Raw genomic sequence first — 10,810 nt, forward strand, 5'->3', positions numbered from 1 at the left:
GTCGCTCCATAGTGTGGTGAAGGTTGACATTAAGGAAGAGCAGCTGAAGGTGAGTGAAGGGCAAGACAAGTGAACTAACTTGTAAATACACGAAAGTGCTTTCTGTGGGAAGCGGTGCATTGAGCTGTAGACTTTCACCTTTCCAGGCTGGCATTCTTCAACTTCACACATCATAGTGGAATGGCAAGGTGGAGGATTCCCTATATGTCTTCAAATCTACCTGGATGTAAATTGGAAGAGACCAGGGTGCTGTTAGAAATATTACTTTTAGGGGTTTTAATTCTTTGGATCCACCCAAAGCTTGTAAAGTCCAGCCAGTTCCTCTTAAACACCAACGTGTTTTAAACTGATGCGTTCAACGTCTCTCAATCCGAGGGAACGGATGTTGTAGATTTTACAAAGAAAAATCTTTATTCAAAAAAAATCACATACAAAGAATAATCCAGTAGGTAAATGAAGAGTTCAAAGAAGCTAGGGAAGTTTAAGCTGAATGGAATGTTACAATGGGTGAATAAAAACATTAAAGTGACGGCAGAATAGTCTTTTCTTATAGAGATAGTAGAAACTGCAGATGCTGGAGAATCTGAGATAACAAGGTGGAGAGCTGGATGAACACAGAACTACATTCAGAACGGTGGGTCTAGGCCCAAAAAGTCAGCCTTTCTGCTCCTCTGATGCTGCTTGACCTGCTGTGTTCATCCAGCTCTACACCTTGTTATCTCAGTCTTTTCTTATACTTTGTTTTTAAATTTCTATTGGGTATTTGTGATTTACAAAAATAATCTGAAGTGGTAGAAAAAAAATCAGAACTGAGTATTCAATGGCTATAAATGCGCTCAACAGGTCAGAGTGACTCAGTCTGTAACATAATTCATTTAGTTACCAGCACTTCAGTGCAAATTCCAATATCAGTAAGATTATTCTTTACTAACTGCAAGGTTCTGTCATTTATTGGGCATGTATTCGTTAATTCTAAAATCAATATCTGTCATGAATAAACTTTTACTATAGTATTATTTGTTCAAAATTTTCAATCCAACAAAAGCCTGCAATGTTTCCTGAACTCCTTATACCACTACCATACCATAAGCACTCCTTTTGTCTTCATTCGTGAGACCACAGGCAATAGCAACGTTTATGATTCCATCTGTTGGTACCTGAATTGTGCATATGTATCATTTTCTCTGGTAAATAGAATTAATTATGATGGCATTTCTTCTAAAGTTTATAATGTATCATCTCCATCTCTTATCCCCATACGGGGTTACTAATGGCCTTTTCTTTTCAAATATTTTATGTAAGACTACATGTTTCCCTGGTAACTCCCGACTTCGAAGGCCTCCTTAATCAAATAGTATTTAATCAGGATATTATCTGTCCTGGAATTGTGTGAAGCTTTAAAAATGAAAGTCTCTAGAATGGTCACATTAATATATGGCCTTTATGACTTTTCTTTACCACACAGATTTCTTTCAATTCACTGCAATGTAAGAGATATCATGCATTAATCACAACCACTTAAGCAGTCAGCTAATTTAATTCATCTTTCAATTGTGTCAGTTCTTCATCACAATGGTGCCTGTTTCTTCCTGCTACCCTCCCCAAATCATTTCGTTTTTGTTGCATTTTTCATCGTAACAGGATAACTTCCAATACACAAAATGTCACCATTTATGCTTAGTCTTGAGGCAATCATTACTTACTTTACACATTTTAAGCATGGAAGAAAACTCAACTCCTCTCATATTGCACTGCCTAGATCCTTAATGTCAGAACATAACCCATCCTGAAAAGGTCACATGTACCAAGTGTTTAGTTTGACTGTTTTCCTTGGCTTAAGGACTATAAAATGAATATAAGCCTTCCTTCATCACATATGGGTCAAACAATGTCCCACAATGCTTTCTAATGTTATTACCCAAGAAGGGAAATGGATCACATTCATCTTTTCTTTAAATTGTAAAATGATCTTACTTGACATACATATCTTTAAATAATTCAGAAATTTTAGTTAAAATAAGAGGTTGGAGAGAAACAATGTGCAGCTGATAGTATTAGTTTTTCTCTATAATGTAACTTGCAATTTGATCACAGGAACTATGATCATTCTGATACACAGTACAGTATTACAAAGAGGCTTTGTAATGTAACATTTTATTTCTCCAAACACAATACACTTGTTCTTATAAATATCAAATTTTCTTCCTTTCTTTAGGATTCCTCCACCCTTCTGCCCCCACATTACTTAGAAAAAGATAACATTTCTTTAATGCTTTCCACGAATATCAAATCTATAAACTACTGGTGTAGACTGTGGTGTAGAGGTATCGCCTACATTTTTGCCTCAACATTAAAACTACAAACTCAGAAGTCAGTTTGTAGACATAAACCTATTACAATATACTACAAAGGATCATCATTGGATACTTGTAATTTTAGCTGTGTTTTTGAAGACTTTGTTTCCATGATAATCATTCTACAGATACAGCCTCTGTTTCTTAATTTCACGATTATTTGTTGAAATCAAAAACATTTTTAAAAATGCTCCATTCCAATGTGTTTAGGCTTCAGATGCTGAAAATACTGTTATAGACAAAGTTCTGTAAAAGGATCTGAATGCTTTAACAATCAGATCCTAAGCCAAAGCACCCACAAATATATTGCAAAATAGACAGCAGGAAGGCAGCTGTAACAAACAGAATCTTATTAATCGTGATCAGAGATAATGGGAAGTGCAGATGCTGGAGAATGCGAGATAACAAAGTGTGAAGCTGGATGAACACAGCAGGCCAAGCAGTATCTTAGGAGCACAAAAGCTGACGTTTCAGGCCTAGACCCTTCAGAGAGGGGGATGGGGGAAGGTTCTGAAATAAACAGGGGGAGAGGGGGAGGTGAACTGAAGATGGATAGAGGAGAAGATAGGTGGAGAGGAGAGTATAGGTGGGGAGGTAGGGAGGGGATAGGTCAGTCCAGGGAGGACAGACAGGTCAAGGAGGCGAGATGAGGTTAGTAGGTGGAAAATGGAGGTGCGGCTTGAGGTGGGAGGAGGGGGATAGGTGAGAGGAAGGAAAGGTTAGGGAGATGAGAACAAGTTGGGCTGGTATTGGGATGCAGTGGGGGAAGGGGAGATTTTGAAGCTTGTGAAGGCCACATTGATACCATTGGCCTGCAGGGTTCCTAAACAGAATGGGTTGCTGTTCCTGCAACCTTCAGGTGGCATCATTATGGCACTGCAGGAGGCCCAGGATGAACATGTCGTCTAACAAATGGGAGGGGGAGTCTACTTCACCTTTATGTGTACTTTGAAAATGTAAAGACTCAGTTGGGTCAATCCATCTTCAGAAAGGAGAGAAGAAATATCAGGTGGATCTTCCATAGTTAAATGAGGGAAGAACGATGCAACAGTCTTCCACTGAAAACCACAATTTTTGACATCATCTTGAACAGTGCCAGGGGCAATCACGTAGATATCCATTTCCTGTTTATTCCCAAAGTGTTTGGAAGCAGAACTGCCAAGTAGTTCATTCACAGTGTTAGTGAGGACAGACACATCAGAACCTCCCAGGTCAATGATTCTAATTAACTTTTCATCTGATTTGACATTAAGAAGATACCTAGGAGGCATGTAGGTGTGGTAAAAAACCAAATTCTGCTCGGTCTGGCTAAGCAAAGGATTTTCTGAGTGAAGAACTTTTTCTAAATAAGATAGACAAGGAATTAGTCCACCCTGGTGCAGACAGCCAAAAAACACTGACCCCAAGAGATTAAACACCACTATTACAACTTTCCAACTCAGCATCTCACATTTTGAAGCACTAAGAATAACAAGTGGCACAATAAGTGGACTGATATAGCGTGGCTCTTGATGACTAAACATTGACAGAACAACAATAGGAATAAAATAAACCAACAGTAAATACTCAGTAACTTGAGCAGTCATAGAAAACTTTGTAGGAAATTTATTTTCCAAATTGTCTTTCAGAGGGGTATGGCCACTGGCTTTGCAGGCAAATTTGCTGACTATTGTTTTGACACCAGCTGTCACAGCAGCTAAGTGGAGACCGCCAAACAGCAGGAGACCATTCACTGTCAGATGTGTAAACCAGGGGTGACTACCATGTGCGATAAGGCTTTTTTCATCCAAGTTGTATAAAATTAGATTAACTGGTGTTAAAACGAGATGTTGGCTTATGTTGACAAAGAGTGTATATATGTTATTCCCATCTTTCAAAAACCAAGCCCTTTCAAACAATGAACCAAAATACAATGCATCTGTCACAATGAAAAGAAAACTGGTTGCAATTACAGAGGATAAAAGGCCAAAGAAATGCTTCACCATTTGTCTTAAACCAAACTGAAGCATGCCTTTCTGATCATAAGAAAGCCATAGGAGCATTGGTACTAAAGCATAACCAATAAATGTTGGCCTGTTAAAAAAACCAGAGACCAAAACAATCCCAATAAAATGTTTTTTCTTCCTTCTTTCCTTTTTCTCATGTGTTGCCACACTTGCTTGCTTTATATCCATAGCTACTAACAGCAGTAGTAACGCAAAAAGCACCGCTTCTATAGCATTTGAAAATGTCCGGGTGTAGAAAACTAACATCACATGCGACCCACTCAGTAGTGTTAATGCTTTCCATGGATCTTCGCCCCAAAGGCAGGCTAAATGGTATATAGAATAATCTAGTATAAAGGACACACATGTCAGGTAGCATCTGGGGAAAACCAACAAACTGTAACCATTTATGATTCTGTCAAATAGGCCAGAATTGTGCAAAGCTTTAAGGGTTGTGAATGAAAATCCAGTAGTGATCAATGGAATCAGAACTGATCTGCTGGGATAGCTGGTATTGAATTCCCAAGTACGGAATGTTTTGAGATTCAAAATATCCCCTGTAAAGAAAAAATGCATTCAAAATGAGAAAAACAAATTACTTTAATTATATATACTTTTTTAGAAAATTCAGACATCAAATTAACTCTTACCTTTGATAATTCCATCTTAATCTCATCCAATTCTTGAACTCACTATCTCCTTAGATGTTTAATGGTGCTGCATCTCCTCTATTGCTAATGCTGGCTTACTGAAACAAGTGTCTTTTTTTCCTGTAGTAAAAGCTTCTTTTTTCTCTCCCTCATTGATGAAGTACAAGAAAATGCTACTCATTTGCATGATGGTTGTTCTGTCATTTCTGGATTCCAAGGTAATGTAAACTTTGTCATAATAATCAAAAAACTCATCCACTGCATACCCATTACTCTTTTCCTCTAAGTGCCAATTACACCATCTTTCTTGTGTTTTCAATATAATGAGATCAAGACTTGCTGCTCCACCTCCTGCTTGAAATCATCTTTTCCAGAGCTTAAAATCTGTAGAAATATAGTTACCACTTCAGTCTTCAATTCCTTCTACAGTCTAAGATTTTAAAATATATACTTGGCATCGCCTAATCATTACTTCCTGAATTATCTCCTCTTCTTTTCTATTGTTTTGGTTGTTGTGGAATCCTTCACTGAGGTTTCATCCTAACAAAGAAAAATCATATTCCAGCTCATTTACAAATACCAGGGAATAAAAGCAACAGACATAAGGTATTTTGATCAGGAATACAAGGTTACTGGACTACACAATTCATCAAGTTTGCTACTTACTTTTTTCTCCATCATTTCCCCTTATCCAACCAAGAAGGTGAAGTCATAAACAGAGCTAACAGGATACGTAATACTGAAAAAAAATGATGCTTTGCTGTAGGTTGGATTTGTGGAAGCTTGGGTTGTAACAGGCTGTAATATAATTACCTACACTGACTCTTGATCCGACTTTTTTTTCCAGCAACTGCTAGCCACGGAAGGTTACTTTCACACAAAACATCACACCAATATTTTAGTGAGGCTATGTTGGCTTTGCTGATAAATGTCAAGTTGCATCACGCACTGTTTCTAATTTTCTATAGAGTGTCACAAATAGATGCCTTACACTTGTTTAAAATATTGTCTGCCTCCAGACTCCTAGATATCAAAACAAAAGCTGAATGCAGTTGTTTCCTGTGAATTTGTACGATGTCTAATTGAATGGTACCTATTAAAATGTCCATCTTCTTTTGAATATTTATTATTGAAGGAATTCCCCTTGGCCACAATTCAAATGTAATCATGTCAGATTCCACATGTATGCTAATGATAGGACGTTCTATCTCATCTCCACCTCTCTTGATCACTAACATCTGATTTACCATATTGCCTGTCTGACATTCAAACCAAAATACTGCAAGCTTCAGTCACCTCTACAAAATTCGCTAACTCTAATTTGCTCCATCGGCAGACCATTCCCACCCTCAGCATCCTATCTGAACCAGAGATGTTTGCAATCGCATGGTCCACTGATCACCAAGACCATCTTCTGCCACCACTGTAACTTTGCCAATTTCTGTTCTGCCTCATCTCATCTACTGCTGAAACCCTGATCCGTAACTTTACGTTGTCTAGATTTGACTATTAGTGCTTTCCTGGCTAGCTAAGCTCTCTCCATAAAATTGATCTTATACAAACCTCTGCTGTCCTTACTCCATTTTGCACAAAACTCTATTCATCTGTCACCCTTGTGCTCACTATTCTACACTGGCACCGATCCAACAATTCTCATTCTTCTTTACAAATACTCCCAGTTTCCCTAATCTCTTGCAGCCCTACAATGTTCCATGTGATCCTTGCATTCTGACCTTTTGTGCGCCTCCAATTGTAAATCTTCACCATTGACAGTTTTTCAACTACCTAAGCCATAAAATTCCATCTCTGGATCTTTCAGCATCTTCCTGCTCCTTAAAACTTACTTTGGTCACCTGTCCTGATATATCTCAGTGTGGGTCAACATTAACATTGTTATCACTTCTTTGAAGAGGTTTGGAATGTTAGAGGCACCATATAAATGTAAGTTTCTGCTCCTGATGTGGAACAGTATGTCACAAAGCTATTATTCAGTCAATGGAATATAATTCTATAAAGTGTGGAGTTCATTTCAGCTCTTGCTTTTACATCAACTTCTGACAATGTGTCTCATTTGCTTTTTAAACATAGCCAATTAGATTTTATGAATTGCAGCCACATAGCACACAAACAAAATTCCATTTAAACATCAAAATTAGAATTAATTCCAATTTTATTGCATGTTAAAGCTCAATCATGTCACTGTCTAAATTTTGTAGATACAGGAAGTTAATTCATGAGCATGGGATGCTGCAGTTTATTTTAGAAGCAAAGGAAATTATTTGTAGAAAGATTTTTTAAAGTAGTTAATAGTTGTTTTACCTGCCATAACTTCTGGAGACTGAAAAAATTCATCAGGATGTATGTAGCCTGTTTGTGGTGCTAGGCACCATAGCACCCTGACTACTCCAAGTATCAACCACATTAACTTGAGTGCCATCCTAAGCATCCAAACTTCTCATAACTGTATAAAAATAAATTCTAATTAGTTTTTTGTAACAAAAAGTAGATTGATCAATTTTATTAAAAAAATTACAAAATATTTTAACAGTACAAAAACAAATATTTGAGACAGATGCAAGTTACTTCACAATCTTTTAGCAGAAAATTGACGTCCCTACCTTGAAGCATTAGTCCGTTTTTCACATTGATGTATTTGTAGACTTGCATTGTTTTTTGCTTTAGCTTAAACATACAGATTTGTTTTTATGATGTTTCTGTGAAAATAGGTAATGTCTTAGCATCAAAATTAATGAATGCCATCTTTTAATATAAGTACAGCAGATAACAGAACAAACATTGCATTTATATAAATCTTTCATGACTTCAGGATGCCTCAAGCTTTACAATAAATCAAGTATTGTACTTTATATTAAACAGAAAACAGTTTGTAGACAGTAGGATCCAAAAACCAAATATAAAATACAAATATTTTGGTTAAAGTGTTTAAGGGATAAATATTGCCCATTACACTAGGATTTTAAATACAAGTTAAATTCAGTGGCAAACAATTTTCTTAAGTACTGGCAGTCAGCTGATCAGAAATTGTAAGCACTACAGTGGAATTGGAAAGGCATGGAGCAAAGGTTTGCTACTCGGTCTGTCTTTCCTATATCAACAGCAATCTACATCAACCTCTGTAACATTACTTAATTTAGCTGCTTTATTTGTCTTCAATCAAGCTTTTACTATTTCTAAATTTATTACTCCAATCTTCTCTAGGCTGGCCTCCCTTTGCCCATCCTCGACAAATATGAACTTATCCAGTATTGCTCACAGTATTTTAACTCACGCCAAGATCTGTTTACCGATCAGACCTGTGCAGACAAATCCACAATGCCTACCAATACAATACAATTTAAATATTCATGATAATTTTTAAATGTTGAGATTGGTTAATTCAGTTGTAAAGTAACACCAATGACATGTTCATTCTGCATTACAGTAGATGCCACTTAGCAGCCTGCTTCTGTGCCTCACCCACATTTGATGTGGAATGTTGCTCCTCCGGTTATACAACCGAGTGTCTCTAAGATATTTTCTGATCAACCTATTCCCAAATGTTTCTACACACCCTTGGATCAGGTTGGGCTTGAATCTGGGGCTCCTGGCCCAGAGGCAGGGACATACTACTGTCCTACAATTATCCATATGTCTCTCATTAACAGAGGTGCATACAAGATAACAAAGTGTGAAGGTGGATGAACATAGCAGGCCAAGCAGCATCTTAGGAGCACAAAAGCTGACGTTTCAGGCCTAGACCCTTCATCTTGGATTTTCCAGCATCTGCAGTGCCCACCATCACTGAACAGACGTGCATACAGTCGGTTAACAAAACTGCGGGTGCCAGAAACCAGTTAGTTAAAACAAGGAAATTGCTAGAATAACTCAGTAGGTCTGGCAGCATCCGTGGAGAGCAAGCAATATTTCAGGTCCAGTGACTCTTCTTGACCTGCTTAGCTATTACAACAATTGCTGCTTTTTCGTCAATGGTCCCGCTTTATGGGTTATGGCTCGTTATTTTATCCGTTTTCAAATTTCTCAATGGCACAGCTCTTTCAGTCCCACACCCCTCCAAGATAACTGCGCGCCCCAAACCAGGGCTTGTTCAACATTCCCCCCACATTCATTGTTCCATCAGCATTGCTTTCAGCAGTCTAAACCCTAAACTATGGAACTTCCTCCCGATTTCTCTCTCAACCTTTCAGCCTGTCCTTCAATTTCTTTGACCAGCCTTTTGTCTGCATCCCTCAAGTATCAAATTCTACATTTATCGCGGCGCCTTGTGCATCGTAGGCAGAAAACAGACATATCAGAGCGCTAACGGAACTAGGTGTCCAACAGCAGCGGGCGATTTGTCGCCTCAGTGGTCTGTGACATCAAGTCAGCCAGGCCGACCGGGGCAAGGCAATCGGAGAAGATGCTCGATGCCGGGCTTAACGGGGCAGCGAAGACAAGGCTCACATCCGTAAATAGGATCGATACCCACCTCCCTGTTCGGGGCCCGGGTAGATGTCCGCACCCCGGTGTGAACCCAGAGCAGCGAGGGAAGCTGACCACCTGTTGCCTGTGGGGAGAGGGGAGACGCGAGCGCGACGGCAATGGTGTGACGAAACATTTAGCGGCACAGGGCCAAACGGTAGCCGAATGTTATCACGTGCTAATATATTCGAACACGGAGCCCATGATTGGCTGCCGGCGGTGGTATTATCATGGTGACGGCAGTGACGTTTTTCCGTGTTTTAAAGGCGCAGGGACGCGTGCGTTCTGCGAGTCTGCTTTCCGGAGAGACCATTGCCTTGTCCCCTCCACACTGCCCTCCAACCCCACCACACCCGGCACCTTCCCGTGCAACCGCCGGAAGTGCTACACTTGCCCTCACACTTCCTCCCTCACCCCTATCCCAGGCCCCAAGATGACTTTCCATGTCAAGCAGATGATCATCTGCCAATGTGGTATACGGTATCCACTGTACCCGGTGTGGCCTCCTCTACATTGGGGAAACCAAGCAGAGGCTTGGGGATCGCTTTGCAGAACACCTCCACTCAGTTCGCAATAAACAACTGCACCTCCCAGTCGTGAACCATTTCAACTCCCCCTCCCATTCTTTAGATGACATGTCAATCATGGGCCTCCTGCAGTGCCACAGTGATGTCACCCGAAGGTTGCAGGAACAGCAACTCATATTCCGCCTGGGAACCCTGCAGCCCAATGGTATCAATGTGGACTTCACAAGCTTCAAAATCTCACTTTCTCCCACTGCATCCCAAAACCAGCCCAGCTCGTCCTTTCCCCCCACTGCATCACAAAAGCAGCCCTGCTCATCCCCACCTCCCTAACCTGTTCTTCCTCTCACCTATCCCCTCCTCCCACCTCTAGCGACACCTCCATATCCCACCTACCAACCTCACCCCACCTCCTTGACCTGTCCGTCCTCCCTGGACTGACCTATCCCCTCCCCACCTCCCCACCCATACTCTCCTCTCCACTTATCTTCTCCTCTATCCATCTTCGGTCCACCTCCCCCTCTCTCCCTATTTATTTCAGGACCCTCTCCCCATCCCCCTCTCTGATGAAGGGTCTAAGGCCCGAAACGTCAGCTTTTGTGCTCCTCAGATGCTGCTTGGCCTGCTGTGTTCATCCAGCTTCACACTGTGTTATCTTGGAAATATTTTTAATTTTTTTTCCAGCAGACTACAAATATTTGATAAGAAAAAAAATTGAGTTTCCACCGTGGTCGGTTCTCTTGCTTAGTTCAGTCCGTACAGCAGCCGTAGTCTGATTCACACTGACAGCAGGAGGAATTAAGGTGGTTCAGTCCTCT

The 10,810-nt window shown here is 40.1% G+C and overlaps 1 protein-coding gene across 6 annotated transcripts; it reads right to left on the minus strand.

Moving 5' to 3' along the window:
• Window positions 1–2,047: 2,047 nt before the first annotated feature.
• Window positions 2,048–9,693, minus strand: LOC125457527 (GPI mannosyltransferase 4-like). 6 transcript variants are annotated; one of them, XR_007248653.2, is made up of 6 exons: window positions 9,476–9,693; window positions 7,608–7,703; window positions 7,309–7,450; window positions 5,656–5,728; window positions 4,990–5,529; window positions 4,782–4,896 (listed from the first exon to the last, which is right to left on the minus strand). XR_007248653.2 is itself a non-coding variant. In XM_048541862.2 (3 exons), the coding sequence occupies exons 2-3, from the start codon at window positions 7,678–7,680 to the stop codon at window positions 3,281–3,283; spliced, it is 1,689 nt and encodes a 562-aa protein (XP_048397819.1). In that variant the 5' UTR covers window positions 7,681–7,703; window positions 9,476–9,692; the 3' UTR covers window positions 2,048–3,280. The 6 variants fall into 6 exon arrangements, 1 of the variants encoding a protein (XP_048397819.1); XR_007248654.2 differs by lacking the exon at window positions 4,990–5,529 and having other exon boundaries at window positions 4,783–4,896; XR_009446676.1 differs by lacking the exons at window positions 4,990–5,529; window positions 7,309–7,450 and having other exon boundaries at window positions 4,783–4,896.
• Window positions 9,694–10,810: the final 1,117 nt, after the last annotated feature.

Source organism: Stegostoma tigrinum, chromosome 14 (assembly GCF_030684315.1).
Source record: "Stegostoma tigrinum isolate sSteTig4 chromosome 14, sSteTig4.hap1, whole genome shotgun sequence".
Lineage (NCBI taxonomy): Eukaryota > Metazoa > Chordata > Chondrichthyes > Orectolobiformes > Stegostomatidae > Stegostoma > Stegostoma tigrinum.